The sequence below is a fragment of the Tachypleus tridentatus genome, chromosome 12 (assembly GCF_004210375.1).
Source record: "Tachypleus tridentatus isolate NWPU-2018 chromosome 12, ASM421037v1, whole genome shotgun sequence".
In the NCBI taxonomy this organism is placed as follows: Eukaryota; Metazoa; Arthropoda; class Merostomata; order Xiphosura; family Limulidae; genus Tachypleus; species Tachypleus tridentatus.
This window is the reverse complement of record NC_134836.1, coordinates 81,855,889-81,873,979: the sequence shown is the minus strand read 5'-3', so window position 1 is coordinate 81,873,979 and position 18,091 is coordinate 81,855,889. Positions and strand designations below refer to the sequence as shown.

General features: G+C 33.2%; 1 protein-coding gene across 7 annotated transcripts in view; it reads right to left on the bottom strand.

Moving 5' to 3' along the window:
• The window catches only part of LOC143233806 (poly(ADP-ribose) glycohydrolase-like), a 112,198-nt gene that overhangs the window by 45,362 nt on the left and 48,745 nt on the right, over positions 1-18,091 (bottom strand). For all 7 annotated transcript variants that reach the window (XM_076470499.1, XM_076470500.1, XM_076470495.1 and 4 more), the window contains 2 exons: positions 14,256-14,319; positions 5,393-5,485 (listed from right to left, as the gene is read on the bottom strand). In XM_076470499.1, the coding sequence (XP_076326614.1) occupies positions 5,393-5,485; positions 14,256-14,319 (157 nt within the window). The remainder of the gene's footprint in view (positions 1-5,392; positions 5,486-14,255; positions 14,320-18,091) is intronic.

The window sequence follows — 18,091 nt, the reverse complement described above, 5'->3', positions numbered from 1 at the left end:
ACAATGTGACAAAAAATATAAATTTATCATTACATGAAAATAAAAGTGTACACTGATGTGGTAAGATGTTGTTTAATTCACTTCTTAATGTAACAAATTCATTTTATGTTGCTTGTTTATCCATTTATATCTACAAGTACCATACCATTTTTGTTTACATTATAACAGCAGATGTTAATCGAAGGAAAAAATAAATTTTCAACATAATGCAAAATGCATTTACTTCAAACACTTTTTAATACTTAACAAAAACATCTGCATGCTTACAAAACTTTAATAGGAACCTTCAAATAAATAATTTATGATTTGTGTTTATAAACCAATATAAAACAAATAATTTATCCAACATTTCACCATCAATTGAAATATTAGTCATAAATGTATGCTGTATAGTCTTTCCTATGTATATTTGTGTGAAAGAAAATTAACTTTTCTTTCATCTAAAACCATGAGACATTGAAAGTATATAATATCTTCAACAGCAATGATTTCTTTAAAATTATTATATTTGTATAAAGATAAAATCTGTGATACTGGATCAAAGGGATGAGTTTTAATTATTTCACTTTCAAGGTGTTTTACTACCTATAATCTAGTGTAAAATCAACATAATTGCATTGTCATAACTAATCAGTTATTTACATTTAGTTTTTATAAACCTAGCCTGACTGTTATTGTCTATCAACAGAAATTTAGAATGTCCTATACTGTTCCAAAGAAACACTGAATCAACTGTGACCTCATTAACAATCTCTAACTGACATTTACTATCCAGTCATTACTATCACAACTAAACATAGTAAGTGAAAATATGTTGCCACATTATTCAGTTCTATTATAAAAAAGTAGTAATAAATTTGGTCTACAATAACCTCAGAGTCAAATGTGATATTCAGAAAAATCCAAGTATGTACAGAATGGGGGATCAGAATTCTTAGTAAAAAAAGATAAATCAAACATGAATATCAAAGGTAGTGTAACAGGTAAACACAAGTGAACCTGTAAAAATGAAATTATCAAGTCACAGTAAACTGTTATTAAACTTGCATGACTACTGTCTGTTTTCTAGTGTTGGGAGCATTAAGATAAACTGAATTAAAATTATACAAGAGGCAAAAAACCAAAAGACAGAATTATGTAAATACCCTGTTTTTATATTCAGGCAAAGCCTCTGTGCATTAACTCATAAGTCTTCAAGGTACATATTTTGCAATAAATGGTTTACATAGATTTCTACATCATCTCAAATTAAAGGGGTAGAATTTGCAGTAGAAGACTCAGAAAAGCACATAGATTCCCATTGATCCACCAACTGGCAAGGTCTTTTACTGATGACAATGCACTGTCTGACCTTAAATCTTAGTTAGTAAGCTTAATAAATTAGTTAATTACCCAATCAAGATCATGGAAGTGATTTCATTCTTCTTTGTTTCATGTTTAGATTGAAAGAATGTGGAAGCCTTTGCAAAGGTCACAATGGTGGAGAAAACCACTCTGAGGATATTCTAAGCTGTGGTTGGTTACTCACATGTCATATATTGAAGTAAGTGTATATAAGGAACTGCTTCTAAATATGGAGAGAGTTGAATTGGGCCACCATATTTGATTCAGTACATAAGCCATATCTTAGCAAAATGAAAAGATACTAGGTTTTTATTTTATATTCTAGCTTGTCAATATTAATAATTTAAGCTCCTAATTTGTACAAAATTGCAGAATTAGTATTTTGACATCACAAACATCTAATTATAAACAATGCTTCATTCAACATACCATATGATTTACTAAAATCTATATATAGATGTGTTATTTTAGTACTTACTTTTAAATTAATAAATTAATTTATATATAATACTAATGTTTGAATTATAATCTGTAATTGGATTCCAAACTTACTGACATAAATTCATAAAATAGTAGTTCAATAAAATTTGAATGCAAACCAACAAATGGGATGACATGACCTTTAACCCCTGATCCATTGCAAAAGAGTTAAATCACAGAGTTTTAAAGTCACTGAAACATCTTCCAAACAGTTTTAAAGAAGCATTTATATAAAAAAAAAGTGCTATTTTATCTGATTTTCAAATTTTCTTCACAGATCATATAATATCAAAAAATATTGTGTCACAAAAGCATCCACACAAAGATTCAGGTTCACACTATATACAACTAGCAATTTATAAAACCATTAAGCAGAGAAAACAAATGGCAGAATATAAAAACCTGTTATTTGTCAACAAAACTTTTAGATCAATATTACAATAGGAACAAATACAAAAAGATAATATTTTCTTAATTGTAAAATACATCTTCCACAATAAACACCTCTCCACACAAAACAGCAATATTTCTTCCTCATCTGTCCAAGAGATCTGCACTCCGTGATGTTGAGAAAACCCACTTGTAGAGAAATATATATGTAAAAACGGCTTGTTTGGGTTGGAAAAAATTTTTTCGTAGAGGAGTGAACAACGTTTCAACCTTCTGACGATGACCAAATATATATATATATATACATATATATAGATCTGCACTCCACTAGTCATGAGCTAGGTCCAATCTAAATTAATGTTTAATTTGTACTGCAGTGATGCATGATAATTTCATCATGCAACAATAGCACTCCACAAACAGAAAGACAACACAATCGCTGTACAGTAGCTTCCCCTAAGCAATTGAGATTACTTTGCTCTTAGATGAGGATAGAAAAAAGGGGCACCAGAAGTGAAAAGGTTAGGTGGGAATGTGTAAAGAGATGAGTATCTATTGGAAGTATATTTTCAGATTAAGAAAATGTTAATTTTGAGACAATACCTTATCTCCCCATACAGAACAGCTAGTCTTGTATGTATTGAATTGTAGGAGGGGCCAGTACTAAATTTAAACCTATATGAGCTCTTTTCAGATAGCACACAAAGGAAAAGCTCATTAAGCATGATACCCAACAGCTGTGGCTCCATAGACACACACTCATGGGAGGCTATATCTCATCCAGTGTATACTTTTTGACTAGAATTTAAGAGTGGGGAGAAGCAAAAGCTCCAAGTGTTGCAGGGATATGTAAAATTCAAACAAAGCCAACCAAGCATCTGCATACCAATAGTCAGCAAGTTAATATGTGCTGTGCAGTTAGGACACAATCACACAATAATGTGTTTGCTAACCTTGATTCAACTGGATAAACTGTGGCTGCAGAAGGAGGACACATGAGCTGTCTCAGGGGTAACTCATGCAATGCACACACACAGTGTCACCAGCATCCTACTTCTCATAATATTGTGCTAAACCTAACCAGTAAGGAATTATCTAAAGTACACCACCCCAATGGCTAGCAAGAGTATCCTACTCTACACTTGAGGGGTTAGAATTTGCACTAGAAGACTCAGGAAAGCACAGAGATCCCCCAATTGATCCACCTGCTGGCAAGGTCTATTACTAAAAACAGTGCAGTGCAATACTTCAAACCATGTATTTGGTTTGTTTTGTTTTGAATTTTGCACAAAGCAATACAAGGGTTGGCTGCACTAGCAGTCCCTAATTTGGCAGTGTAAGACTAGAGGGAAGGCAGCTAGTCATCACCACACACTGCCACCACTTGGACTACTCTTTTATCAATGAATAGTGGAATTAACCGTCATCTTATAGCACCCCCACAGCTGAAAAGGCGAGCAGGTTTGGTGTGACAGGGATTTGAACCCGTGGCTCTTGGAGTGCGAGTCAAGTGCCCTAACCACCTGGCCATACCAGGCCACCATATATTTAAAACCCAAAAAGCATAAACCAAAGAAGAATGCAAACACTTCCATTATTTTGATTCGGTAATTTATTAATTGTATTGTACCTCAAAGGATACCTCTAATACCACCTCAAGAGTGGATACTGGTAGAGCCAGGGAGGGTGGTCTGAATGCTTTCCATTACCTCTAGTGAAATGAAGATCTTGCAAAAATAAACACACTATAGGAAACTTCACCAACCACCTGATAGGCCCCGAGAAAGGGAAAAAAGGGCTTAAAAAATGAAAAGGTACTTAAACTTTGCAAATATGGTATGTAACCATTGTGAAGAACAATGACTAGTGTGAATCAAAACCCTGCAGGAGATAAAACAGTTAGATGAAGAAGATAAAAGGAGAGAGACCTGTGTAATCATATGCCAGCCCAAAGTATCTTACCCAAATTAGTGAAAATAAGACATAAGAAAATGAGATAGATGATGAATCTTATGCAATAGAATATCAAAGGATGATAACCAGATGCCAGAATCCAGTCATCTTGAGAACACAAAAATACTAGGGCAAATCCAAATGTAAGATTTAATACCTTCTTGATGACATTTTCAGGAAAGAATATGAGATCACTGCTAGTCAGTAGAGTGAAATAGAAAAGTGAAGAAACAAGCTGTGGGAGAAAACCTGAATAACCCATCTGATATACCAAGCTCTTTCCACAGCTACTCTCCTGGAACAACTATATACAGTGCTCAAGGATGAATGGTTACAAATGCCACAGGATGTCTTGTTGAAATGTTGAAGATGTCATTTACACTAGAGGTGGTCCTACCCAATATATGGCCATTCCCTACTTTTTATTTTATTTTTTCCCCAAGTAGTGTATAATAACAAACTTAAAGAACAAAATAAAGAGAACAGAACATATTTCATGATTCAGAAAATTAAAAAAATATATTAACATTCTATTAATGTTTTCAAATACTTTTAACTATAAAATATATGGCAAAAAAAGATGTGTCTTAATCATGTTTTCAATAACTTGTGATGCACAAGTTACAAAAATATTCTTTAACTATATATATGTAAAAACGGCTCATTTGGGTTGAGAAAATATTTTATGTAGAGGACCGAACAACGTTTCGACCTTCTTCGGTCATCGTCAGGTTCACAAAGAAAGAAAAAGGTAACTGACCAGAAGCTGACCAGTGAACCTGATGATGACCGAAGAAGGTCGAAACGTTGTTCGGTCCTCTACGTAAAATATTTTCTTAACCCTAACGAGCCATTTTTAATATATATTTTTCTCTACAAGTGGGTTTTCTCAACATCACTGATTATTCTTTAACTATGTGTATTAATTCTTATTACACATACAACTAACATGCTTGTTTGTAGCTGTTTCTTTTAATATGTAGCATGTTAAAATAAAAGCACTTTAATATCATAATGATGCTACAAGCATTGTTAATTAAACATTTCAAATAAACTTGTATGTCACACATAAGCTTTACATTAAGTAATTTCAGTCTTTTTAACATAGAAAAATAAAAACTGCTTAATAAATATTATTCATAAAGTTCTGATAAGAACATCTAAGTAAAAGACAATTATATATTTTTACCTCATATATCTATACTTTTCATGGAAAATAACTTACATGAAACAGAACTGTATGAAGTGGTTCTGGTTGCAGAGGAGGTAGAGGAGCTGAGCAGTTAGGAGCCACATTGAAGTGACATAGGAATGCCTCCTTAAAAAAACAAAACACAAAATAATAATAAATATACACACACTGCAGGACACAAAATACATTATAAAATTTTCACTTAATGGAAAGTAGTGAATTTATGACTTTCAATGAAGTACAAAGATCTATAAAAAAATTTCATGGAAGTGTTATATTAGCTAATAATCTGAAACTATTTTAAGATTTAAAAGCACTATTCCAAACAGCTTTCATTAAAAGCAAAAAAAAAAACAAAAAAACTGTATGACCAACATGTTTGCCTTTGTATTAAGGTAAAATATTTGACCTTTTTAAAGGTGACTGTAAATGGTTCACACTATTACTCAGTTAACTATTCATTAACATATTAATTCTTTATACAACTGAAAAAAACCTATTACTAAAAATATTAGCTACATATTTTCTTTAACCTTGGCTGATTTAATAGCATATTGTTAGCCAAGTTTCTTAACGCATTAGAGAAACCAGTGAAATATCTAAATTTGGGTGATCAGCAGTACATGCAAATCAATGAGTTGATGGATTCATTAATGAATTAGTAAAACACACTCCATAAAAACGAGTAAAATAAATATAAACAAGATCTGTGCTACTACCTTAAATTTTTCAGCCACTACATTATTCCAACACAGTACTATTTGTCCTATTTTACTTTACACTGATAAATTTCTCATGTTTTTTTGAAGTAATTTTCAAGCTATCCTTGATTTCATATGACAGATCTCTTCTGATGGTCATCACTTACACATTTATGACAAAAATGTTTTGTCAAAAAAAATGCTTTACCACAAGCTTTACAGACAATTTTTACTTGACATATAAATAGTTGATGTTGACCAAGTACAAGTCATGCAAGTGCCGTTATCTGTTTTTCAAATATACAGTAATCTCACAATGATATTCCATAAATCAAAAACTGATAATTAAATAATAAAGTCCTATTTTACTCAAGATGAGTAATAATGTTCTTTTAAAAACATGTCACAATGAAAATTACAAATAATTATCTAGTTAAGCAATTTATTCATGCACATCTTTTGAATAGAATAAACAAAAGAAATGATATTCAATAAAGACTTGAGTCATCACAATATTATGAAATTGTTACCATACTCACTGATTTTAATAACAATTCTATTTACTGAATATAAAAAAGCAAGTTCCAAATATTGCAAGATAATAAAACCATACTATATTTATCTTTTTAAAATAAAAAATACTGTACTTTATTTTAATTAGTGCTTATACCCATACCAGCCATCTTGAGAATACATTTTTTAATTAGTGCTAATACCCATATCAGCCATCTTGAGAATACATTTTTTTGTTTTGTACTGTTCTTGCATTATTTAAGAAACTATAATAACCTAATTATCAACAGCATTGAATATGGTTAAGGAGTAAGCATTGGATAAAAAAATATATCCTTATTTGGGTAATTCCATCCATTTTTGCCATAAAATTCAGTTTTTTTAAATTTAGCAATAAGTGACAGCACAGACACTCTCTTCATCATTCTTTTATTCTAAATTATCTTCTATGACAATTTTCAGAAATTTTGTCTGTGATTGTGTCTTGACTGTTATGTATTGTGATTTAAAGCTAATTAATATTAAATTTCAATCACAGCAAACTAGGATGTTAGAGTAAAACTAAAAAAATCAACTTGGCAGTAGTTAGTGTAGTTAATTAAACATGTTTCTTACCTTTTTATTTATAAAGATTAGAATGCATTATTTCATCAGTACCCTTACTATTTGCATCTAAAGCCATAATCCCAGTACAGACATATACAATATTCACTATTTCAACACAGCCCATATTAGCAGTCCTGAACACTAGCCATTGTAGGAAAGAAGGGCAGGAGAGTGTAAGAAAAAGCAACTACAATCAGAAATACATTTTTTGGCATAGAGAAATCCTACTGAATAAAAGAAGTGTCTTCAAGAGAAATGGTGTACATTCTTACCTCCCTCCTAAAAAAAAAAGGTAGAAGAATAGAGATCTGTGAAAGCTAAAAACCACCAGCCTTTATACCTCACTAAAATTTCCCATAACAAGTTAAATTTGTTATTATCTCCATCTATATCACTGCGTCCCCTATTCCAGTTCTGTATATAAGCTTTGTGTTATTACCTCATATTCCCTGTTTCAACACAGCCCATATTATCAGACCTGAACACTAGACACTGTAGGAAAGAAGGACAGAGCAGTGTAAGAGAAAGTAAATATGATCAGAAATACATTTTTTGGCATAGAAAATTGTTAAAGCAAGAAATGGTTTGAATGGCCATGCATGAGGCTGATCAAGTCCTTTGCAAGAAGGCAAGGTAAGAAGATTGAGAAGTGAAAAAATAGAAAAGAACAAAGTAGATTGGGGATTAAAACCAAATCTTGATACTGAAAAAGGAAAAAAGTCCATGGATATGGCTACCCAAGAAAAGAAAATCCTTCAATGAATAGGCTCATAAGAAAGGAAGAAAAGTGGTGTATAGAATTATCATCCACAAGAAATGGGTGGTAGAATAACAAATGACAATAGAGAAATATAGTGGAAAAATGAAAACACGTGACATAAATAATATCACAGTAATGGAAATTTAATATTTTCCAATGTTGAAAATATATTTACAATAATACCTCCTTTCACACTGTAGCTTTATTTATACTTACATTTCATCTGATGAAAGTGTTTCTTCTCTGCTAACCTAAACTTTGGTATAAGCCTTACCTTACTTGTTCCAGCCTTTATACCTCACTAAAAGTGCTCATAACAAGTTAAATCTTGTGATTCTCTCCATCAATATCAATGCACTCCCTATTCCAAATCTGTATATAAGCTTCGTGTTATTACCTCATACTCACTGTTTCAACACAACCCATATTAGCAGACCTGAACACTAGCCACTGTATGAAAGGAGGACAGGAGAGTGTAAGAGAAAGCAAGTATAATAAGAAATATATTTTTGGCACAGAAAAATGTTAACTTCTGAAACACAATTTACCTCCTCTGACATTATAATTAGAATTCAACATTGACAAGATGGTAAGAAGGAATTCCATACAGAAAGCACCTGCACAGAAAAGAGGTGTATGAAATGAAATACAGTATTAGCACACAATAGAGGGCACACTATTTGTGGAACAGATATATTATTTGCCCACACAATGTGTTATCTAATATCTGGGAAGTAAAAGCAGATCAGTCACAGAGGCAAAACCCTATCATCACAGAACTAAATGTGAATTGAGGGACTACTACACTAGAACTAACTTGCTCCTGCAATATTAGACATATCCTGTCACAGTCAACTGGCCAGCTGATGTAGAGATCCCCACAATTGATTTAGTATTGTACATAACTCATGGGATTCATCTAGGCTCCAACCAGGAAGATGAGGTCCCAAGTCCCATTGTTAGAATTATAGGGCTGTGGACCCAAGACTAGCCCAAAGGCATATTGGCCAAGGCATGTTGACTAGAGTGTGATTATATTTTCATTCACTTTTTTATTATTATTGGACCCCACCCTAAAAGTTGCAAAGTGTTACAAGTCAAGCCACTGAAATTATGAAGAGCACACAAGCAGCACAAAAGTGAACAAACCCTCTCCCCAACCTGAAGATCAGCAAAATGCAATAAACCAAACTTGGAATTACTGGGCCCTTTTAGTCACATTCAACTTGAATAAACAAAGATCACCTAGCCTGGGATTACTTACAGAAATCCTAATTCCCAAGCTAGAGGCAAGAGAATACTTTCTGCCCACAGAATTATGAATAGGATGTGAAACAAACTACATCCAAACAATGGTACAGGAACTGATATTCTGTATGTTGGATCACAAAGTGTCAAGGACCCTCTTCCATACTTACTGAAATGAAGATTATGACCAAAAAGAAGAGCCATGCCTAACTGAACTGAGTATCATCTCTGACCTGGGATTATGAGGAATTTAGGAAAAGAATACACAATTATTGGTAGAATAAAATCCAGCTTTACCTCCTTTTTGAGAGGAAAACTGAATTAAATCATCACTCAGGAGGAACAGACCTCTGTCCACCACTCCTGTGACTGGAAACTGGGAAAGGTAAGGACTTCCATTGCTTCAGGTTTGTTTCTTTGGAATTAAGTACAAAGCTGCACAATGGGATCTCTGTGGTCTGTCAATTACGGGTATTGATACCTGTTTTCTAGTGGTGCAAGTCTGACATACCACTGTGTCAGTGGGGAGCTGTTGCTTCAAGAGAAATGGGAAAATACTTGCACTGAGGAGTCTAGAGGAACAACTCTCTGGAGACAGTGCAACAGGTGAATCACATTCCCTATTTCAAAAAGCAAACTGAATCCAGTTTGTTCAATCTCAAAGTCAGAAAAGATAGGTGAAATCCACTGATGCTTTACTCAATAGTGTACCTGTTTACCACCAGGAAAGCCATAAAATGGTATTATGAAATAGCCAGAAAAAGTTGTTTTTTCATTAGTCTACTGGTAGCTAGTGCAGATTTGGAAAGGAGCATATCCAACCAAGCAATGCCCACTACTGAAAGGGATCCAAATAAAAATGATAGAGTATCCCTGAAAAGGAATAGAAATAAAAAACAGAACAAAAAATGAAGTCATTGACCTCCTTCACAAACTAACCAGGGCATGGAGAATAGCCATAATGGTAGCAAAAAAATCATCTAATGAGGCAAATGCAAACAAGCTGCTACGGACACTGGGATAAAGAAAACTTAATGAGATGAAACCTTAAGAAACATGGAATAAACCATGTGACAGTGACACCATATGTCCCAGTGGAGAAACAATTGGTGACATGAACCCCAACAGTCTGCAGTGTACACAACATAACATTGGAGACCCTGAATTGGGCATAAAAAATGATCTGGATCATAAGAAATTATAAAGATTAGGAATGGAGGGAAAATGAATAGGAGAGAAAACCTAATCCCCTTCTATAGCCACTGAAGTTCTGGGTAGAAAGAAATTATCTGAATATAACATAAGTGTAATGGTAAAATAGTCCTGTGAATATAAACTACAAACACATCCAACTGTCAATAACTGCTAGCCAGCAACACAAAAATACAAGTCTTGAGGGAAAGGTGATATAAAGATGATGCTAAAGGTTCAAAAAGCTGACAAGATAAGGCATAAAGAACCATCATGAGTTCTCAACTAGGAACCTGGAAAGAACACAGAGGATGGATAACCTAAAAAGATTTAAGAAAAGAGGACAAAACTGGGGCTAAATATTTATGTCTCAAAGAAAAACAAAAAGCACCTGATAAAGCTTCTCATACCAAAAAACAGATGATGACAAGGATGTATCAAATAACCAAGTCAGAAATTGAAACCATGCAATACAGTGGAATAAGAAAGATTTAAACCATGACTGAAAGACTAATTACAATCAGTAAACAATTTCCATTGATAAGCATCCAAAGGAGAATGACAAATAGACTGCATTAATTAAGATGCCACCCAAAAGGCCAATCCCTAACCTCATGCAGTACACTGCATAAACATCAGGCAAAACGTTGGAGAATGATAATCACTGGATGAAAAATACCTGACTCAGGCTAATGTAAGGGATGACCAAAGAGGAAGCAGAAGAGGTTGACAGTCAAAAATATATAGAAAAGAGTGGAAACCAAGACTGAGTTGACTAATGTGGTGCCACCAGAAGAACTTAACAAGGTGAGAAACAAATCTGTGCAAGAGCTTTGAATAACAGATGGGTCTGTTTGTCCAATTCTGGCAGATATCATCTATTTCCAAAGCCAGAGAATAAGATACAGGAGACCAAAAGGATTACTCACAATAAAACATCATTGCTCAGATAAACCATAATTTTCATAGCCTTCAATTTTGTTTCGTTTGAGCTTTTGATAGAAAATCAGACCTCTTCTGCCACACCCCACCTATCAAATCCTCTATTTCAGGATTTGTTAATAGTTTTCTCTTACATTTAATCTACTATTATCAGTTGAAAGTCAAGGTTTTCATCCATCAAATAACATATTGTATTACATTCTGTTCTGAATAAATAAGCATCAATTTCATTTATAACACAACTTCAGTTCCCATGGAAATCACAATGACTAGCTTGAATATATTTATAATGGCTCTTGTCACATAATTAAAGAAAAATTGCAGTTGTTATATGAAATTCTCTGCTTTATATGTCATTAGTTTATGTTCTATGGTGCATTATTTAATTCAATAAACATTATTCTGTGCATTACTACCATTAGTATGAAAAATACAATTAAGTTTCAGTGACAATTAACAGTAAAAAAAAAAAAAAATTTGGATAACTACTTTATTTCTTATTTTTCAGATTTATTCTTTATTTATTATTATAAAAGTAAATAAAATGTAAAAATAGGGATCTTTTAAGGTTAGTTAAGATTAGATAAAATAAATAATACTAATAAAAGTGTTTCATGAGGTATGCAGATGGGTAATATAATTTGATAGCGAAATGTGAGCTTCTCATCCACCGGGTGATTTACAACTTACAATGGTACAAACAGTAGTTATACATAGCTTAAAGGGCAATCAAAAGGTCAATAAAATAATAACATTTGCTTAGGATAAACAAATGTAGTTTCATGTTACAATTTGATTACATTCTAGAAAGAATAAAAGGGTAATTAAAATGTATTTGATATTTTGTTGGTGGTTATGAGGTCAGTTCAATTGATTTACATCATTTTGAGATAAGGTAGAGAAAATGACAAATAAAATATACAGATTTACTAAAATAAGGCATTTGAAATGTATAAAGAAGGTTTCAGGGATTACACAAAGGAAATCTGAGATTTCTGAGGTGAGTAAAAGTATTTTTTAATCTTAACGTGAAAATTACTTTATGCACGGACTTATTCAAAACAAATAACTCAACATATTCATGGACTAACCTTTATTTTAGTATGTTAAAAATACTTTACTCAAAAGTACAATTTTTTTTACATGTTACCTGAAAGACTGCCAAGTTTCATAAAGACATACATACTACATTGAAAGAAAGAAGTATTAGATCTATAAAGACTTTAAATGAGTACAAAGAGGACACATGGTCAGTCAAATTGACTGAGTTCCTGCTGAAAGAGTTAAGTGCTATTATTCTGTGTTCTTATGTGCATTATATAACTAAACAAAAAATTTAGTGTAGAAATACCACAAGTATACAAAATAAGGTTGTTTTATCAACACTTGACAAGAAAAAAGATGACAAGTATTATATCTCTTGTTTTTCAGATTACTCTTTATTTATTATTATAAAAGTAACTTAAATTTAAAATTCTGAAACTTATTAGCAACTACTTGAGATAACAAAGTTTAGTTTTCTGTTACAAAAGTCATTTTAGAAAGTAAAAATGGGTAAGTTTGATTTGCTTTGTACATTTTTTATGATATTTGCAATGTTAGTCAAATTGACTGACCATGTATAGAATTAGAATAAAGAAAACACAGAATATAAAGTTCTACTGAAAAAAAAAGCATCTGAAATTTATTTGGGAGGTTTTATAATTTGTGTAAATAAAATTTGACAATCTTCAGATGAAGAAAAGTATTTTTAATCTCAATTCAAAAATCACTTTCTTTGCACACTTGGAGCAGTCAACTCTTTAATTCTATATGTCTTTGGAGAAATTTTCTGTCAAAATATTTCATTAAAAATTCTGAATTATTTTCTACAAAAAGATTTGTACTTCATATTGAAAACCTGCAAAATTTTAGGAAGATACACAAACATATTAAAAATTATTCTATGGAGAGTCTAAAGGTCAATTCGGGGTCAAGATATAGGCAAAATCAACTAAGACTTTCAGAACAAAGTTAATATGAAATTATAAGCTTCTGCTTCATTAGAAGAACAGTTAGCATTGCCTAATATAGTAATGGTTCTGCCTGGCCAACCCATCTATATCATCTTAAACCCCACAGTCAAATTGACAAGTACCTATAATCCCTGCAATGTAGAAACTGTTAAACATACATGTACATAAGTTACTTTCCTTAGTTTAATTAACATGTATCTAAATATATGTTTGAAATTCTGCTGGAAGGCATTACTATGATAATTTTATATTAATATTTCACAAGACTCTTGTATCAGATCTTGCTTTCCACACGTGTACCATTTTATTTAGAACATACTACCTGTTTATGTATTAATCATTTAAGCAAAATATACACTTAAACAAATCACTGTTCATTTCTTTTAAAAAATCTGTATGGTAGAAAAAGTCTTAGGGACACAAAGTTAATTTGCAATGTATGAAAACAATATGATTCGAGATTCACTTTTCAATGTCAAATAAATATATAGTAAGATTCTTCTATAACCTCAAATAATACAGACTTGTATCATCTTAGAAGCTACTAACCATGAAAATGATATCTAATTCCCATAACCTTACCTCAATTACAGTGTAATTTTGAGAAACAAAAAGGCACTTTCATGACAAACAAAAATATCAGAGTAATTTGATATCTGGTGGAATAATTTTACCACTTTTATTGATAAGTACATGAAATGTTCTACTAGTGTTACCAAATTAACTCTGGTAATTCTACCATCTAAAAGCACATACCTGACTTGACTAAGACAAGTGGATATACATGTATCTCACAGTTATAATGTTAAAATAACAGTGTGAATCATGTATCATCTATCTACATTTTTTCTTTTTTGTGTGTCACACATTTGTACAGAATTATGAAATATCAAGTAAACTTCTAATTTCTTTCAAATTACCTGAGAAAAAACTTTGGATGCTGGGAGTAAGTTTCTGGGAGAGTCAGCTACATTTGAACTTGTGCTGTAAACAGAAACATTAGAAAAATTAGTTTTTGTAGCTTATTACCATCAAAAATGACTATCCATTAAAATTCTAGGAACAACACAGCTAACAAATTACAATAGTAATGACATTTTTAAGTTTCTAGTAGTTAATGGTATCTTACAGCAACAAAAATGATGAAACATTGTTTTAATCATAAAACAACATTCTGATTAAGAGAATGTATTAGGATGTCCAGAAATAAATTTCGTGTTTGAGCTGTGAAGTTTGGAAAAGTATAAACCAGTAGTGTAAAACATGGTTTAACACACTTTTGCCAGAGCTTAACGATGTTCTTTATGCCACTGCCATAGAAATCAGAGTTTCTATAGTTAATGAACTCCCTGAAAGCTTCTTTTGCAGCTGCCTGGATTTGAAAGTGTTTATTGTTTAAATAGTTGTCAAAGTGCTTGAAGAAATTAAAATCTGTATGGAAAAGATTTGGGGAATAAGGTGGATGAGGCAGAACCACGATTCCAATTCGTTCAATTTTTATAGCATCATCCTTGACAGGTCTCATAACACAGATTTTGTTGATTTTCAGTTGGCTCATATGGAACCTACTTATCCAACTTTTTTGTCTTTCCAATCACACTCAGGTGATTAGCAATGCTTGATTTGCTTGTGCCTAGCTTTCCTGCAAGCACAACGTACTGTTGTTCAAGAGTCTGTCTCAACTGGTTCCCTTAATACATCTTCATCTAAGGTTGGTAGGTAGGTATTTCATGTTTATTGGCACAAAGCTACTAGGCTATCTGTGCCAAACAAGATGAAGTATACTATAAAGGTATATGAAAATTAAGGTAAAAATACGTAAAATATGTAAAATTAAGACCCGACAGGAAGACTGAAGCATTAAGTTCAAACTTGCTGTCAGTCACCTGAAGGTGGCCTTTCTGGACTTGGGTTCAGGTCAAAATAAAATTAAAATGTGTAAAAGAAATCATGCTAAAACAGTGTATAGTCCAATAAAAACCTTAAATTGAGTTAAAAAAACCAATGGCTCTTAAAAATGTAAAAAATACGAGTGAGGCAGTCAGTATCACATATGACACTGGCTAATGTCAAGGGCAAACCTACCTTAAAAATATGTTTAAAATGGCATTGTTGTTCTTGGTTGTAAAGATGGCATGATAATAAAATATGTACAATTGTGACCGAAGTGCCACACAGACCATACATTGGTGCATCAGTACCAGATAAAAGGAAGTGGTGAGTTAAAGAACTGTGACCAATGCATAGCTTAGCCAAAACAACTTCCTCCCTTTGATCTTTACAGAAACATGATGGCCAAAGAGCTAAAGAAACATAGTTTAAAAAAGCTCATTATTTTGTTGCTCACTCCAGGTTGACTGCCAACTGGCATACAGTTGGGTTTTGATAACTGGACCATAGTCCATGTATGGAACAGAAATGGTGGTGATAGAGCCAGAGCAGATGGACTTTGCTGCTCTGTTAGCTAGCTCATTCCCACGATTACCAACATCACCTGGTATCTAAAAAAACATGGACAGAAATAGATGATAGAGAGAGAAAGATGGGCAACTTTGTTTTGTATATTGGTAAGAATAGGGTGGTAACTAACATGATGTCAGGGCCAATAGACAGCTGAATGAATCAGTATAGATTGTACAATTTGTATATTGCACAGTTCCAACATCATTCATGGCAAGAGAAACTGCATACAATTTGGCAGTGAACATAGAAACTGTAGAGGAGATTCTGTGTGTTACAATCAAACTGTAACAAACCATGGCAGAGCCTACAGAGTCACCTGACTTTGAACCATTTGTATATATGGGAATGGATGGATCGTTTGAAAGATGTTCAGCAAATAAAGAGTGATATTTCTAATAAGGAGTACTGGGCTTCCTCAAATGACTCATAGATAGGTCACAATTGGGAATAGTAATTAGCCATGGTGGAAAAGGTTGATATGTTGATACAGCTATGCTATTCAAAGATAGATCCATTTTTTCTAATTGTGCCCAGATATGAAGGCTAAAAGGAACAATGGCAGATTTTCTATTATAAAAAAGAGTGGCTCACTGAAGATGGAAAACAATCCCAAGTAGGATGCTATGGTAAAGAGCAAAGTTTGGAAGCATACATAAGAGACAGTTGCAAATGGCTAATATACAGAGAGGGTTCCTGGGACTCCACATACAAACTCTGGACTGGAGAAGTACAAAAGGCCCCAGTGCAAAACTGAAGTCCCTGATGATGGATAGGATCCAACATTTTCAGTGCTGAGGTTCTGTCAGAACCATAAAATACACACCCACAGTCAAGATTGAATCAGATATGGGTAGGATACATTTTAAGCATGAAGTATTGACCTGCTCCCAAAGAGGTGGAAGAGAGAACATGGAAGATGTTCAGTGCTCTTATACATCTGACATGAAGTTGCTTGATATTGGAAATAAAGTTTAATTTACAGTCAAATATAAGACCTAAGAACTTTGCCTCAGAGACGACAGGAAGTACATCATCATCAATACGAATTTCTGGATCTGGATGAATACCCTGTTGGTGGCAGAGATGTATACAAACAGTTTTAGGAAGAGAAAGTTGAAAACCATTTGCTGTGGTCCACTTAAGTATATGATTGATTGCAGTTTCAAGCTGCCAGTCAAGAAACCTCACGTTTGATGACTGACATGAGATGTGAAAGTCATCAACAAAAAGACCATTTACAACTGTACGGGGTAGCTGTTCACTGATAGTATTAATCTTTATAATAAAAAGTGTGACACTCAGAATACAGTTCTGAGGGACTCTAAGTTCCTGTTGGAGTAAACAGGAAAGTGTTGAGTCCACACAGACCTGGAATCAACAGTTCATTAAAAAATGCTTAATAAAAGTGGCAAATTGCCACGCATATGAGTGAAGGTCTTGCAAGATGCCATATCTCTATGTTGTATCATAAGTTTTTTCTAAGTCAAAGAAAAAAGAAGAAATAAGATGTTATCGCTTCAAAAAGGCTTCTCTGACTAATGTTTCAAAGCGAATTAAGTGGTCTATCATGGAGCGTTGTCTTCGAAACCGACAATGAGTGGGTAAGAGAAGGTTGTTTGATTCGAGAAATCAAAAAGACGAGCATTAATCATCCTCTCTAAGGTCTTACTGAGACAACTTGTCAAAGCAATTGGACAGTAATTCAAAGGAATCTTTGGATCCTTCCTAGGTTTAAGAATAGGGAGTACAACAGCCTTGTGCCAAGCATCAGGAAAGACATTCACCTGCCATATCCAGTTAAAGACAGCCAGGAGAATAGTAAGAGAGGCAGGAAAAAGGTAGCGTAGCATCTCATAATGTATACCATCAGGTCCAACTGGTGTATTGCCAGTCCAATGAAGTGTAAGTTTCAGTTCCACCAGTGTAAGAGAGCAATTGTAATCATATGGATGATCAGTCAAAAAGGAAAGAGGTAGATGTTCAACTCATGTTTTGATAGCCAAGAGGGAAGGGGGATAAGTTTGAATGGGTAGATACACAAGAAAAAAATTCAACAAAAGTATTGGCAATGCTTTGAGCATCAGCAACTTCATGGCCATTGAATATTAAGATAGAGAGGGGGCAGAAGTATACCATCCACTCACCTTCCTGACCTTTTCCTATATGGTAATCCATGATGACAAGAAAACCCACTTGTAGAGAAAAAAAAATATGTAAAAACGACTGGTATGGGCAGAGAAAGCTTTATATAGAGCTTTCTTTACAATACCAGCCATTTTTACGTATATACTTG